Source organism: Trachemys scripta, chromosome 10, assembly GCF_013100865.1.
Source record: "Trachemys scripta elegans isolate TJP31775 chromosome 10, CAS_Tse_1.0, whole genome shotgun sequence".
Taxonomy (NCBI): Eukaryota; Metazoa; Chordata; order Testudines; family Emydidae; genus Trachemys; species Trachemys scripta.
In genome coordinates this window covers 6,291,816-6,308,331 of record NC_048307.1, presented here as the reverse complement: position 1 = coordinate 6,308,331, position 16,516 = coordinate 6,291,816, and the positions used below count along the sequence as shown (strand labels likewise).

Below are 16,516 nucleotides of genomic sequence, written 5' to 3'. Positions count from 1 at the left end.
TGCGATCGTGTACTCTCTGGCACTGAGAACCAGGCTGTCCACAGCAGTAGTTGATCTTCCCATGGTTCACTAAACTAGCCACAGTATTAAAAACCGAACTCCAACTTTTCATCATTAGACCGAGGACCATCCCAGTGCTGTCGCCAACTGGTTTGGTTTTCAGTCCAGCTTGCTCTCTCCTTTCTGCATGCGATGTCGTAAGTACTTGTGTTTAGCCTTTGAAGGGGCGGAGCACCACTCAGTTTTAACCTGGCATCAGATTGTATTTGATGGACCAAATGCCTCCCAGCTTCCAGTGCACTGGCTTTTCAGCCATTACAACAGGGTTGAAATTGGCCCAGTGTCCTGAACACAGACGGGATCAAACTGATCCAGTTGTTTTTAATCAAAGCTTTTAATCTGGGGAGGAGAGTTCCACTTTATGTCTTCGGAAAGCCTCATCAAAAGGTTAGGAGCCGCAGGATTATAAAATTACAGCACTTTTATTTATACAGTGGCTATATCTGATGGAGGCCGTGATCGTGTCAGGAGGAATACGTTAGCTTATCTTGAAGTTTTACCTTCTCATTAACAATCCCATTGTGGCACAACATAGTTCTGCTTTTAAAAAAGCCACCACATTTTATTTTTAAAGCCTATTTATTCAATCTCCCTCCCTCTTTTTCATTCCAGGGCAGTTAGCTGGCAAATATACAGCACCATTATATTTAACACTTAAGTAGTGCCTTTAGTCCATAGATCTCAAAGAACTTTATAAAGGGTGGCATCTGTATCCCCACTGTCACAGGTGGAGAAACAAAGGCACGGAGAAGGAAGTGACTAGCCCAAGGGTATTCAGCAACAGTGGCAGAAATAAAGCTAGAATCCAGGTCTCCTGACCCCCAGTCCACCAGCGTCACCTGTATGCAAAGATACCTAAGAGCTCATTCACACTTAGTATTAGTTATATGACAATGAAGCCCAGTAGCCCGAGTCAGGATCGGGGCCATGTTGTGTTAGGCGCTGCACAAATACACAGGAAGACACTAACGTAACACAAGATGTAACAAGGGCACAGAAATAACGGGGGAGAGCGTGGACAAGGGCAACAGTGTTTGGTAGGCCAGCTGTGTGCAGGACTTGCTGGTCCTGAATTCTAAACCTCTTTCTCTCCTGCTTACAATAAACTCATTAAATATCAATCACTGCCTGCCTGGCACTCTGCCGGTCAATATCAGCCTCTCACAGCTGAGTATGCTGCATACAAATCATCACCACCAGTCCCTGCAGTCGCTACTGCACCTCGGTCAGGCCCATTGATCTCACTGGGAATGTTGCCTCCATAAGACCCACTAGCCCCGCTGCCAAGTCACGAGGTGCTTCTCGAGTGACACTGGTCACAGAAGGAAGTTTTTTGTTAAGGTGCTGGAGCAAATGGGAGGAATGGCGCTCCCCTCCTGCTAGCCACCAACTCCTCTCCCCCTGCTGGCATGGGGGGCTGGGTAGGGAGCAGTGAAAGGGGAGGAGAGGGGCAATCCGGCTGTCTCTCTCTCCCACAAGCAGCCAGCTGCCCCAGCACCTACTACAGGCACCCCAACATCCTCCCACTCCCCCCAGGCATTCTAACTCTAGGAAGGGTCGGGGAGGCTGCTGGATAGGGGTAGGGTGCCACACTAGCTGAAGGTGAGTAGTAGCAAGGGGGAGCGTGGTGCTTAGGGCCCCGGCTCAGATGGCTGGAGGGAAGGTATCATGACCCGCGTCCGCCCATCCCTGGCTGGGCTCCTGCTGTGGGAATAGTGAGGGGGGAGGCAGAGAGACTGTCTGCTGAATCTCTGCAGCCCAGCCCAGCCCAGCTGAGGGAGATCCCAGCCGGGCTGCATGCAACGGGGCAGCCGGGTGAGGAAGCGAGTCAGGCAGCAGGCCGCCATTGCCGATGTTCAACAGGGACCAAGGAAGTGCGTAGTGCAGGGATTTCACAGGCAGAGGGCCAGCTCCAAAAGGACTGGCAGCAGGGGAGGAGAGCAGGGGATTAGATAATCTAAGGCAGCAAGAGATTGATGGGGGGCCTCATTACGAGGGGGAAGGGAAAGGGGTCTGGGGAGAAGAAAAGAAACCATCGTGCATCCAAATCCCCACTGGCTTGGGGGTGGGGGTCGGCGCTGGGCCTTGGGTTCACGTAACCCCTTCTGGGGTGTGGCAGTGTATGGGCAGGATCTGTAGCAATGGTGCACAGTCTCCAAACTATCGTAACTCTTGGCAGCTGTTGCCCTGATACGGCCCTTGGAGCTAGTCAATAATTATCTAACATTCACCCACCGAGCCAGCTCGGTCTGTGCCATAGGCAGGCTGTGAGCAAGCTGCCCCTTCCCAGACTGCTAATCATTTCCCAGACGTAGGCCAAAGCCTACTGTGCCTTTACCTTACATGTGTGTACATACACATCCCTAGGTACATATACACAGGCACTTAAGGACACGCAACATATGGCTTGCTTTACATACACAGACCGAGAACTAGACAGACACAAGTTGGAAGCTAGTCCCAGACAGACAGGTGGCCAGACGGTCTATTTTCCAGCAACAGCCTCCTTTTGCTGCCCACAGTATGTTACGCGTGTCACCCCTTAGCCTCCTGGGAAGAGGATACATCTCAATGCTTCTCATACTCGTCCTGTTTTTACGGCCCCTGCAGCCCAGCTGAGCCCCAGGGGAAGCTGTGGCTGGCTGCTGAACCGTCTTGACTCGGGCTTGCGCTCCCCCGCCTGCATGGCTGGATTTGCCGTACACCTTCCTTCCAATGCCAAGCTACCCATTTTCTCCTCTCCTCCCCCCACCCCCCGGTACAAAACGGCAACAGCACATAGCACTGTGCAGGCCAAGACGGTCACTGCATCACCTCACAGGCACGGTACGCCACGTACACACACAGAAAGTCCACACGGCACCAGCCACACGTCACATCTTTCTGAGTCTGCCACGTTTTGAGCCAAACCCATAGTCTTCTAAATTAACTGACATAACATGGGTGGGATTTTGGCTGTTTAAATCTGAGTTTAAATTTAAATGATAATTTAAAAAGTGACCGTTGTTTGATTTCACTTGGTTAAAAAAACATTTCCCGAGCCAAAGCTCGCCAGTCCGAACATGGTCAGGAAGGGATCCTCCAAGCACGCACGCAAGAATGAGCTGATCTGAGGTAACCTCTTGTAGGCCCTGCATGTGATGAAACACTTAGGCTCAACTTGCCTGCTCCGTCTGCCTTGATTCCCTTCCAGAGAACTGTCTTCCTCACTGCACACGCTTGGTGGAAATGTTACTCTCCACATCTGTGCAGCGCCTGGGCCCTCGGTCTACAAATATCTGTTAGGCTTTTTCCTGGCTGCCCTTTCCAGGCTTCTATATGAATTAAGATGGGTTGTGGAGTTCTCTGGGAAAGCAACTCAACAGCGTCCTTCACGTAGACAGGGACTGGCTCTGCTCGGCCTCAGAGCCAGGGACAACCTGTTATCAACCTAACCCAACACCAGACACAGCAACCACCTATGATTAGGATAGTTCTCATTTGCCTGTGCTGTAGCCCATTTTCTCTACAGACTACTGGTGAGTTCTGCTCTTTGCTTACAAGTTCCACTCGTTATGGTTTGGAGGCTTCTTCTGGACCAACTGTGTGAGCTGCCAAGGGCCCCTCAGGAAGTGCTGAGCAACCCAAACTCCCACTGGGAGTTGAGGGGGCTTCAGGACCTTGCATGATCTCTGTTCCAAGAGTAGGAATAAAGGAATTGATGTTTTGAAGCAGGAGATGTGGAGAAAGAGAATAGGGGAGTGTTATTTACCCCTTCACATAACACAAGAACCAGGGGTCACCCAATGAAATTAATAGGCAGCAGCTTTACAACAAACAAAGGGAAATACTTCTTTACATAACACATGGTCAATCTGTGGAACTCATTGCCAGGAGATGTTGTGAGGGCCAAAAGTATAACTGGGTACAAAGGAAAAATTAGATAAGTTCATGGAGGTTAGATACTTCAATGGCTATTAGTCAAGATGGTTAAGCTTCTGACTTCCAGAAGCTGGGACTGGACGACTGGACAGGGGGTGGATCACTTGATAATTGCCTTGCTCTGTTCATTCCTCATGAAGCATCTGGCATCAGCCTCTATCAGAAGACAGGACACTGGGCGAGAAGGACCACTGGTCTGACCCAGAATGGCTGTTCTTATGTTCTAATGAGTATCAATCGAGGGAGCCTCAAGTGAACTTTGGTGAATAATGGGCACGGCCTGGTTCAGGTGATTTGGCTTTGACTTCTAGGGGGTCATATCGAATCCAGCCTGAGCCAATACTGACTGCAAGTTGCTGAGATCAGATGATTGTGTAGTGGGCCCTGTGAAATGAGTTTGGTGGGTCTCAGGCCAGTTCCTAATGGAGAAGTGTGCACCTCACAAAAAACACCAACCCCATCCTGGCATCTCAGCAGAGAGCTGCATGATTGGAATGGGCCCTGGAGGCTAAACGTCCCTCTTACCCCCAGATGTGCTGTGTCTAGGTCAGGGTCAAAGCATGCTGGTGGGAAAATGTAGGTGAAACTTGTTTTGTTCTGTAGTCCTGCGGCGAGGCTTGGTCTGGCCATGAGTCCCCAGGGATTTCAGTCCAGTACTTTTCGCCATGCAGTGCAGTGTTGCAGATACTTAAAAGGGAAACTCAAAGTCCTTAATAATCCTTCAGCTGCTGTTGGGAAAGGGCCAAGTCTTCTCTGCATCTTGAAAGAGAGAGAGGCATCCAGCTGCACAAATTTATCATGGATTCTGTGGTTTCCCAAACTGCCTCCCATTCCACAGCCACATTTGTTTTCAAACTCATGTCAGTTTGCATGAGGGACTGCCTCGCAGGAGGTAAGCTAGGTGTGAGAACAGCGACACTACTAGCAAGGAAAATACACGGTCAGCCTTCCAAAAAATAACTGCAAACATAGGTGAACTGTCCGTCGTCCTCATGATTACGGGGCTAGCAGGAATTGAAGCTAAAACCCCCAAATCCAGAGACCAGGTAGAGTTAGGAAACTGTTGGGTGATCATACCCCAATTTACTTTGCCAGTGCAATTAACAATGACTTAGCACAACCATACCCTCTGGAGCAGGGAGGTGATTCAGCTTTCAGATTCATAGAGTCTAAGGCCAGATGGGACCACTGTGAACACCTAGTCTGACCTCCTGTACAGCACAGGCCACAGAACTTCCCCAAAATAATTCCTAGAGCATAAGAAGCTCTCTGCTGTCCATTGTGCCATAGGAGTTTCTTGACATGGACTCTTCTCCAATGGGAACAGCGCTGAGACCAAACTCATTACACATCAGACCTTAATCCCAGAGTTTAAAGGTAGGTGGCGTTATCTCCAGAGTGTCTCAGCCTGCTAAAGATAATTATATAGTGTCTAGGAGAAGTTTACAAAGGGAATATCTGCTTTTTCCTCACTTCATCTTCCTTTAGCTGAAGTTTATCTTCCTGAACATCATACAGTGAAGTACCTTTGATTATTTATGGATTTCTTTGGGAAACAGCTGGCTGTATTTGCACGTGGACTGGCAATCCTACTGGGTGTGTTCTTGGACTCAAAGATTTCTTGCAGTAAATTGCAAAATAAGGTGGGCTAAATCCGGAGTGGTACTGATTTCTTTGGGTGGTGCAGGTGACTTCCTGGGAGAGGAGTTGCCCTGCAGGTGACTTCAATGGGAATTGTACATGTTTGTTAGTTCTCAGGACCTGGCCCCATAGCATGATGAGCAACCTCTAAAACTCGGGAGTTTGGTGACTGGGTTGGAAGTCTCATGGAAGCTAGCTGTCCCCCAACACTTATCACCTACGGCTCCTGTTGTGCTACAAATACTGCAAGAACAGCCTTCTGCGATCCCCAGGTTTCCGCTTTTAACCCCAGCTTGGACCTGGAAGCTCAGATGCGTGAACAAGAAAAGCTGGATTGCTTTTGAACTTTTTCAGATCTCAAAAGAGGTGCAGTTGGCATTTGGGGCTGGAAGGTTTGAGCTGGGCTGGGTTTTATTTTAGCCACGCCACTTGACCCACGACTAGCTACAAATCCAAGTATGCAGCCCTTGCTTGGGTTTCAGGTCAATCTGCCATTGATTAAGGCCCAGCACGAGTTCATTGTGAAGCTATTTCACGCTGAAACCTCCTGTGACAAATTAATAGAGAGGCAATGAGGAAAGTGGAAATTTTTGTTGGAGATGTAGGCAGACCGCCTTCTGGCTCAAATGCAGATCAGATTCAGGGATGGAAGGAGGAAACTGGTTGGGGCGGAGGTTTCAATGAGCACAGCCACCTGCTTGCCATGTCATTACAGCGGAGACATAACTTTTTGATTTAACAGCAGCTCTCCCTGCTGAAAACTGATGCCTATTGCTCTATGTTTTAGGAGACTGCTGGCAGTTTGTCATTAAGGGGCACTCAGCCATTGCAGGAGGTTATGTGAGGCAGAATAATGATAAGGGTACAATCCATGTGACAAAGTGCTAGAGTTCCTGGTGGAGCTGAAAGCACCTTGCCTCTTAGATCCGTCTGTGCTCCACTAAGAAACTGCAGCTTGGGGCGTATCCCTCCACTCAGGTATGACAAATTTCAACCAGCTCAAAACTAGTCTCTTGGGTCTGCTAATGTGGCTGGGAATCATGTGTGACAGGTTCTTGGGGACGTTTCTATTGCTTCCTGCAGCTGGGCATGCTGGGAATACCCAAACCACTCCCTGCTAGTTCCTACCTGCAGCTGGAACCTGGCAGGGACAGTGAAAGTGAAAAATTATGACAGGAAAAATTAGCTGAAACATTGGGGATTTTCAGAAGGTTCCGTTCTAGAAATGGGCAAAGACTCAGGCAGGTTCTGATGTTCTCTGGTCTGGTTTGGCCATCCCTAAAAGAAATCCAGGGTCAGAATTTATCAAAGCTATGTAGGTCCCTCATGACTCTCCAGTGGCCACTGTTTCCATCCAACGTGTTTAGAAGGCCTGTCCAAGACCTACATCATGGCTTCGTGCTAAAGGTCTCCTGCAATAGGTGGCTAGGCAAGCATCCTGTCTAATGGATTCCATTCAAGAAGACTTGCCTCGACTTCCCCGCACTGGGGCTCCGTTCCTCTCCCCAAGCCTGTTTTGCTCATGCCCTCATGCAGCATGTGGGTGGCATGCGGGGCCATGCGCCGAGATCCTAAAAAGCATCGCAACTATTTGATCTAAGAAAAAAAAAATATCAAACCACCACCATCGTAATTTAAAAATGCAGGCGACACTTTAAGCCCCAGGGCACCGGGATGCCTTTGTGAGTTGCCTTCACACACGTGGCAAACGTCGCTCGCGTTTACTCAGTAAAGCCCTTGCTCGCCCAACGGCCTTCTTCCCGCTTCCTGAAGACAATGCGAGCGACAATGCGAGCGACGAAGTCAGCTAGGACTCTACTTTCCAGGCATGCTGGCCTTTACTCTGCCTACCGTCTACATAAAGGGGCAACATTTTTATCAAGCTCATAGAGAACACGTCCAGGGACTGTGTAGCCCTGAGACTTAAGGCGTCGCCAAAGTAGTAAATAAACAAAGCGGCCTTTTTAGTCCCATGTCAACCAAACCAAAGGAAAACGAAAGTCTTGCTTTGGAAGCAGGCAGAGCTCAGAAAGATTTTGGTTTGTAATGCAGTCTACCGACCAGACACGTATAGCTCCTTACTCCTGCGCTTTTTCTCCAGGCGCCTCAGCCGCTTCTCCTCCCGCCGACGGGCCTCTTCTGCCTCCTGGTGCTGCCGACACTTGTGGAAATTCTCCACCACCACCCCCACGAACATGTTGAGCACGAAAAAACTCACGATGAGCAGGAAGGAGATGAAGTAGAGAAGCATCCATGGGTTGTGGTTCTGGACGGGCTGAGAGATGGGAGGCAGGAGAGGGCAAGAGAGAAGAGGAGAAAAGTGTGTGTCATTGTAAAACAGACATATCAAGTGTCCAGCAGCAGTGGGAAGTTGGTAGTGGATTCCCATGGGTAGGAGAATAGGGCTTGGAGGACCCATGGGCTGTTTCTCAGCAAATTTTCCTTTCACCCATTTTCTCCCCTGCTGAAATTTTACCTTCTTTTGTGAAAACCATAATTTGGCTGGGAAAAAAAAATCTCTCGCAAGATGACAATTTTTGGCATGGAAATAGTTTTAATTGAAGAGAGGCTCAAATTTATTATTTGCAGGGGGACATTAATGCTTAACTGATGTTTGTCCATTGTTCTGAGATCCTTGGACACTGCAGATGCTAAGTACAAAGGGTTATCGCTGTTACAACATGGTACCATTCACCTAAGGATCTTGAGACAATTTTGCTAATGCTTTAAGCCTCCCAACACCCAAATTCGGTAGCACCTCTTTTTAACATCCCCAATTATTTTCTATTTCATGTCAATACATTCATGTTCACCATGCATTCCTTAAAGCAACAGTGGAATGGAACATGTTTTCAGGGCCCCTTGGAGCTAGTGTTCGGGTCCCAAGATATCTGTCCTTAGGACATGATTTGTAGCTTTCACCGCATGGTGTTTTCTTCAGCAGTTCAGCGATGCCGAGGGAGGAAGAGGGCTGACTCAGAGCTGCCTGTGGGCAGTGGGTTCTATCTTCTGCATATTCATGTGTCAAAAACATGCCCATTTTGACAGGCTCCATGTCACTCATGAAAGTTGCACTAGATGGGCCATTGCAACCATTTCTGAGTAGGAGCAAGATTCTGATCAGCCCCTGCGTAGGTACACAGAGAGCATCCTTCCCAACCTTGCTGCATAGGGGCTGCCCAGAGTCCCACTGGAGGACGTAGCCCCTGCTCCCTCTTAGTGGACACTCAGGGCCTGAAAGAGGGTAGGGAAGGTTGCGATGATGGTGGGGCCAGGGCTGTACTCCAGGCACCCAAGCTGTCCAGGCATAGAGTGAGGAGTTTGCTGTAGCTTTTTAAAGGGATGGGTAGCTGCCATGTTGGGGAGGTTGGGACCTCTAGGAAGAATTCCAGGTGAGATTGCCAGAATTCCTTCTGGAGACACCTGTTGAACTGGGGCCCCATTACACCCATCACACCCAGATGGCATCCAGGGGATAACTGAGCCCTGATTGACGTGCCTGTCAGGGCTCAGCTGCGGTTCTCAGTCTGTTCAGGTCCATGCTGCTGCTTTGGACGCCCCTACTGGAATTGGCGCCATAGCAGAGCGCCTGGGTGGGTTACTCATAACAGCTGTGATCTGCGCATAGTGATCTGGACCATGAACACTAAACTTGTAAAACTTTTTGAGGTCTTTTGTTTCTACCTGCTGGTCAATGCCCACAGCATCCAGGCCATCGTACATGATGTTCACCCAGCCGTCTTTGGATGAGAGGACAAACAAGGACATCAGAGCCTGCAAGGAAAAGAAATAATATGAAGATCGGCCCTGCTGCTATTCACCTCCTCTTGGTCTTTTTAAAGGAGGAAGGGGTGGACTCATTTGCTCTTTGAGTTACTCAGACTAGCAGTGGAAAGGTAGGGCCATAGGGACCAAAGAGAAATGGCAGAATCACTTAGTCATATCAGTTTCCTCTGCCTTCAGTACATAGGGGAGAAAAACAATCAACGTTTGCAGACGACGTTGATGGGGGAACACAATGAATTTCAAGCCTCAAAGAGGGAATGAAACCAAGAAGAGTCAAATGACCTGCTAAAACAATTCAGAACCCAATGGAGATAATTTTTTAAAATGGAATTTACTGTGATTTTAACCATTTAAGCTGTTGGTTTGGTTTTTGCATTTAACGGAGCTTGGACAATGAAAGCTGACTGGTTAGCTTCATTTTTAGTTCCACTCAGATTCATTCATGAACTTATAAACGAAGGCCAGGTTCTGCTCAGCTACATTGGCAGCATCGCCCATACCCAATGTACAAAAATCTGGAGGGGGTAACTTTTTTCAAGTTTTTCTTTGCAAACACGAAGGTTAGAAACTAAATATTCCAAAAAATGAAAACTGAGATTCTCACACAATTAACTGACTCCAGGTACTGGGGCTTTAAGGGAAAAATAGGAACATAGGATATAGGACATAAGACTGGAAGAGACCCCTGAGTCACTGAATACAGTCCCCTCCTATTACAGGCAAGCCTGTAATATAGTCTCATTCATAATTTTGTCAAGTGCCATCTTGAAGCGAGTGAGGTTGTTTGCCCCCACTGTTCCTATTGGAAGGCTGTTCCAGAATGAGACTCATGCTAAAAATCACTGGAGTTGGCAATGCTGCATGAGTGAAAATGTGAGGTCATGCTATTGATTCTGCTCAGAGCATGTGACAGCCATCATTTCGTTCAACACAGTGGGGAGAGAACCAGGGACCTCCAGAGCTAAAGCATCAACTGCTAATGGTTGAGTTAAAGAGCCCAGGGGTGAAACATCCTCGGTGGATCCCATCGGGGGCTACATAACGGATTGACCTGTGGGTTAGGTGTAGTGTTGCTCAGTGCTGTTATTTATTTATACACGCCACTGAAACACACAAAATCTGATTAAATTATTATTATTTTTTTTTAAATCAAGGTATTATTTCACCCTGGGGGCCAGATTGCAATCCCCATATTCCTGTTGAACAGTACCTTAGATCAGGAGTGATGCCCTGAAGTAATGGCACTACTCAGGGTGAGTAATGGGACCAGACTCTCAGCTCCTGGGTTTTGTTAAACCTTTAAATAAATGAAACTAAGGGCAGGTCTTCACTGGATTGGCGGGTAGTGATCGACCTATTGGGGATCGATTTATCACATCTAGTCTAGACAGGGATAAATCGATCCCCGAACGCGCTCCCCGTCAACTCCGGAACTCCAGCTCATGAGAGGCGGGAGTGGAATCGACGGGGGAGTGGAAGCGGTCGACTCGCCGCCATCCTCACGGCCAGGTAAGTTGACCTAAGATACGCCAACTTCAGCTATGCTATTCACGTAGCTGAAGTTCTGTATCTTAGGTTGACTGCCTCCCCCCGCCCCCCCTCGCGTAGACCAGGGCCTAAATGGGGGACCTGTCGATGAGATGTCTGGAAGGCCAATGCTGGAGAGGGACCCGTTCGGAAGAGCCCATCAGACAATGACACACAAACCTCTCGGAACAAGAACTACTTTACCTGCCCTAAATTGTCGAAGTTGTACTTCCGCCGGACCCATCTGTAGTGCATGCTAGTGCAGTCGGCTTTAGTGGAGATGTTTTTGGTGTCTGGTCCTTCGCAGCAGTAGAACTTGCCCTTAAAAAGCTGAAATTGAAGAGGAGGGGGAAAAAAATATCTCAGGAAGCCTGGCAGGGGCACTTGGTTCTGTTCCAATGACAGATCATTGTTTGCCTTGGTTGGAATTGGGATTCCTTCCCTTGACCCCGCAGCTGAGGTACCCCTCTTCAGGCACAAAGCCTGAAGCTCCTTTGTTGAGGTAAGAGGATTTCGGGTCCCTGGAGGGATTGGAGTGGCTTGCCTCACACAGCAGGGGAAAGCCTATTCTGAATGGCCTGTCTTGTTGGCGGGCGAGAAGGGACTATCTTGTGGGGAGGGATAACTCAGTGGTTTGAGCATTGGCCTGCTAAACCCAGGGTTGTGAGTTCAATCCTTGAGGGGGCCACTTGGGGATCTGGGGCAAAATTAGTCCTTAGTCCTGCTAGTGAAGGCAGGGGGCTGGATTTGATGACCTTTCAAGGTCCCTTCCAGCTCTAGGAGATAGGATATCTCCATTAATTATTATCTGAATGAGTGCTTGGTTACAGAGGGAGAGTCTTACCTGAACCCCTAAGATCCCAAAGATAATGAAGAAAGCACAGCAGATAAGCACAATATTTCCAATAGGCCTCAGGGACGATATCAAGGTCTCCACCACCAGTTTTAGACCTGGGGCTCTGCTGATGACTCTGGGGGGAAAGCAGCGGAACAAAGCTTGGCACTCATCCTAGACTCATACAACCATAGAATTAAAAGGGACCGCCAGGGCCATCTAGTCTAGCCCCCATGAGCCCATCTTTATTCTTCCTCCCTCTTGTAGGCAGTAAGGCTGATATCACCCTTCTTTATCCCCCATACGTACTGGCACGGTACCCTATCATATAGTATATTATGCTGTACTATTCCATAGCTCCTTTCATCAATTGATTTCAAAGCGCTGTACAGGTGTTAATTAATTAAGCCTCACTACACCCCTGTGAAAGAGAGAAGTGTTCACAGACCTGCCCTTCTCTCGGGGCTAGTATTTAAGGCTCTTTGGACACTCAGGCAGCGGTCTCTGCATCGATTGCACTTGACTCACATTTTGAAAGTTCTCTTTGCACGCGTGAGAGCTGGAAACCTTGGGCCTGGTGTTCATTTATGCCAAGGCCATCTCCCACCATTCGGGAGTGCACGTGTGCTTTAAAGGGCCGTAGTATAGATGCGAATCAGGCCTTTGTTTTTAAATCACAACTTAGAATACAGTTATGCGGCAATTAAAAAAAAATAACGAGGCTGCATAACAACATTATGCATGGTGCCCTGGGTATAGAGTCAGTTGCATGCTCCAATTTACCCTCTCGTAACAGACAGAGCGGGGGTGAAGTTGAAATTGAAAACCCAAAAGGAAAGACTTAGTTTACACAATGCATAATTAAACCCGTGGGACTCACTGCCGTGAGATTTCACTGAGATCAAATATGTAGCAGGGCCTCAGAGCTGATTAGACATTTTTATAGACAATGAGAACATTCACAGTTACATTAGATAGGATAAAAATGTATAAGGGATATAAACCCTCCTGCTGCAGGGCACAAGCCAGTCTCACTAGCTGATGAAGGTTAGGAAGGAATATCTCCTATGGGCAGGTTGTTTCATAGAATCATAGAAGATCAGGGTTGGAAGAGACCTCAGGAGGTCATCTAGTCCAACCCCCTGCTCAAAGCAGGACTAACCCCAACTAAATCATGCCAGCCAGGGCTTTGTCAAGCTGGGCCTTAAAAACCTCTAAGGAGGGAGATTCCACCACCTCCCTAGGGAACCCATTCCAGGGCTTCACCACCCTCCTAATGAAATAGTGTTTCCTAATAGCAAACCTAGACCTCCCCTACTGCAACTTGAGACCATTGCTCCTTGTTCTGTCATCTGCCACCACTGAGAACAACCGAGCTCCATCCTCTTTGGAACCCCCCTTCAGGTAGTTGAAGGCTGCTATCAAATCCCCCCTCACTCTTCTCTTCTGCAGACTAAAGAAGCCCAGTTCCCTCAGCCTCTCCTCATAAGTAATGTGCCCCCATCCCTCTGATAATTTTCATTGCCCTCTGCTGGACTTTCTCACAATTGTCCACTAAAGGTTTCTAGCACCTTCCTCTGAAATATTGGCCACCCTCAGAGACAGGATACTGAACCACTCGTCTGATCTGGAAGAGCAGATGTTGCGTTCGGTGACCTTATATCAAGCCTGAACTTTGCCCCCAAATACCAAGCATGTAAAATCTTTCTAGCAGCATATAGACAGTAACTCACAGCAGTCTTAGCCTCCATTTTATAGCTGGAGCAGCTCAAGCGCAGGGTGGTTGAGCGAGGCCACAGAGAGTCTGTTTCTGGCGGATTTCTGAAGGCAGAGGCAGGTTTAGAGCATTGCAGTTGTGGCTCGCAGTCTTGGGCTCAGACCTTTAGAACACACGTTACTCAGATGTTCCATCTTTGGAAATGCTCAGGAAGGCTAATGAACCAAGGGCTCAATCCTGCAACGTACTGAGCACCCTGGCCCCAATCCAGCCAGGCACTTAAGCACATGTTCAGCTTGCTGTCAGTGGGATCCCTCAAGCCCTTAGTTAAGCACAGGCATAAGTGCTTGGCTGCCTCGGGCCCATGGTGCTCGGCCCCTTTGGCGGGATTGAACCGCAAGACACCGTTTATAAAGGGGAGGGGTGTTTTATCATACGAGGGGGGTTGTTTCCTACCTAAACGGTCCGGGAACTGGCTCAGAGACAAAAGGGATTTGTCGCTGACAGCTCCGTAACAAGAAGGGGTCATTAATGGGCAGCACCGACTGCCTTCTATTTGCAGAGGAGCGCAGCCGTGGATCCAGAGGCATGGTTTACAGCAGCACAGAAAGTCTGGATGTTTTTCTTTTCCATGTGAGTGCCTAGAGAACGGATCTCCTGCGTGGGTCTGAGAAATGTGTTTGTGCCCAAACAGCACCACAAGCCCCGGGGAGTTTTTCCAGGAGGGTGGATGTCTCAATTGAGAAATGTCAAAACTTTTTAAGAGATGGGGGTTGCAGGTTCCTTGTTGGTAGCTTCATTTTGCATGGCTAAGTTAACACTTTAATGCCCAGGAGGCTGATAATTTAGGCAAGCAGAGATGTGTGAAGAAGGGACGGAGGATAAAAGGTAGATGTTGTAAGCCTGGGGCTGCCCAGTGAATAGGTAACATCAGAAAGTTTATACTTCCTCTAAGTGAGGAGTGTTTAAGTCGCTTCTTGTTCTCTCAAGCTAGAAATGAATAATGTGACAGAGAAACTGAATGGTCTCTGGAATAATAGTGCACAACGCTTATGTAAGTAACACCAGAGTCAATGGTGGGCTCTTTGTGGTTGAATTATTCTCTGGAACTAATTCTTCCCAATTCTGTCCCTTTTATTTGTTCATACATCATTTGTGCCATGATTTCCAGTCTTCTTCATAGTTCCAAGGCCAGAAGGAACCATTGTGGTCATCCAGTCTGAGCTCCTGCATGACACAGACCGTAGAACTTCCCCCAAATCATTCCTGTTTAAAATGGCCAATGATGGAGAATCCACTACAACCATTGTGAAATACGGTACTGCCTAAAAAGGCCAAGCCAAGATAGTGCCCCATTGCACTAGGCCCTGTAAATACACAAAGAAAGAGATGGTCCCTACTCTGAAGAGATTGCAGTCTAAGGCTACATCTACACTACAGGGGGGGGTCGATTTAAGATACGCAAATTCAGCTACGCGAATAGTGTAGCTGAATTCGACGTATCGCCGCCGACTTACCCCGCTGTAGGGACGGCGGCAAAATTGACCTCTGCGGCTTCCCGTCGACGGCGCTTACTCCCACCTCTGCTGGTGGAGTAAGAGCGTCGATTCGGGGATCGATTGTCGCGTCCAGACGGGCCGCGATAAATCGATCCCCGAGAGGTCGATTTCTACCCGCCGATTCAGGCGGGTAGTGTAGACCCAGCCTAAGAGGGCAGCAGTAAAGACAAATTCAGACAACAGACCGGGAAACAGAAGCAACAAATTAGATGGAAACATTAATGCCACCTCTTTGTCACCTAGGAAATAACTAGCAAATACACAAAAGCCATTGCTTAGGTAGGAACGGGCCCCATTGTTTCTGGCTTACTAGTGTGATGGGAAGAGGCAAACGGCTCTTTTTCCGAAGGACCACACGTTTCTGGAGCCACCTATCTTATTTCCAAAGAAATTTCATGGGAAAGTGAATGTGTTTTTGTCGGGCATGATGCAAAATGGGCATGGGCAAAGTGAGCTGATAAGAATTCCCCAAGTATTTATACTCTCCTTGTCCCTTTATTACTGTGCTATCAAACAAAATACAAATTCCCTTTATTCCTCTTTCAAATATTGAAAACATGACCTTTCCTCTTCCTAGCCAACAGCTACATTGTGTCCAGGTGGTCTTAGATATACACACACAGGAGAAAGACTACAGAAGCTGGAGCTTATCAAATTATTGCCGGCACCTGTTTAATTGCCAATTCACTATCAGCCAATGCGACCTTCTCACTTGGGAATGGCTGTAAGGTTGTGCAGTGTAACATGTCACTTTGATTAGGGAGCCAGCCTGATATGTAAAATTATGATAAAAAGGCAGTGTGAGGAAGGCATTCATCATACACACAGTGCGAGTTCGATAAAAACTTCCTGCCCCAAACCAGATCAGGTCTTCTAGATAGTGGTGAAGACAAAGTACCAGTCATTTTGGTCTTCCTCACAGGTGCTGATGTGTGCATAAACAACAGGTGGACCAAAACCCATTTGGTGTTCACATTCATTCACTTCTGATAATAAGCAATTGAAAGCTCAAATATTTCTCCATCACCACTGAGGGCTTGTCTACACTGGATTATTTTAAATTGGTTTAAAAATACAAGTTAGTTAAATTACTGTGCAGACACACTCTTATTGGTTTCAGACTGATTATACTGGGTTAGCTTGGGTCTGTAAATTGATCAATGCCAGATAAACAGATCAAAGCCAAGCTCACAGCAATATATGAGTCCACACAGGAGGCTGTACCAGTTTAACTAAAGTGGTTTAAAATCATACCGTTAGCTAAATTGGTTCAACCTTGTGTGTAAACCAGGCTGGAGACTGCAAAGCTGGCCCGGAAATCTTCACAAAAACACAACCTTGCCCTTTTCATAACTTCTTATGACTCTGATGCTGAAACAGAGAAGGATCCTGGCTTGGTGTTAATCCAGAAATGTGACTGACGTTTTACAACTTTGGAAGAACCCCTCTACTAGAGCAATTACTTGTTTT

General features: G+C 47.8%; 1 protein-coding gene across 2 annotated transcripts in view; it reads right to left on the bottom strand.

Annotated features, from left to right (window-relative positions):
• The window catches only part of CACNA1H (calcium voltage-gated channel subunit alpha1 H), a 205,740-nt gene that overhangs the window by 44,505 nt on the left and 144,719 nt on the right, over window positions 1–16,516 (bottom strand). For both annotated transcript variants that reach the window (XM_034783486.1, XM_034783485.1), the window contains exons 20-23: window positions 11,780–11,906; window positions 11,140–11,265; window positions 9,307–9,396; window positions 7,705–7,897 (exon numbers count right to left, since the gene is read on the bottom strand). In XM_034783486.1, coding sequence (XP_034639377.1) covers window positions 7,705–7,897; window positions 9,307–9,396; window positions 11,140–11,265; window positions 11,780–11,906 — 536 coding nt within the window. The remainder of the gene's footprint in view (window positions 1–7,704; window positions 7,898–9,306; window positions 9,397–11,139; window positions 11,266–11,779; window positions 11,907–16,516) is intronic.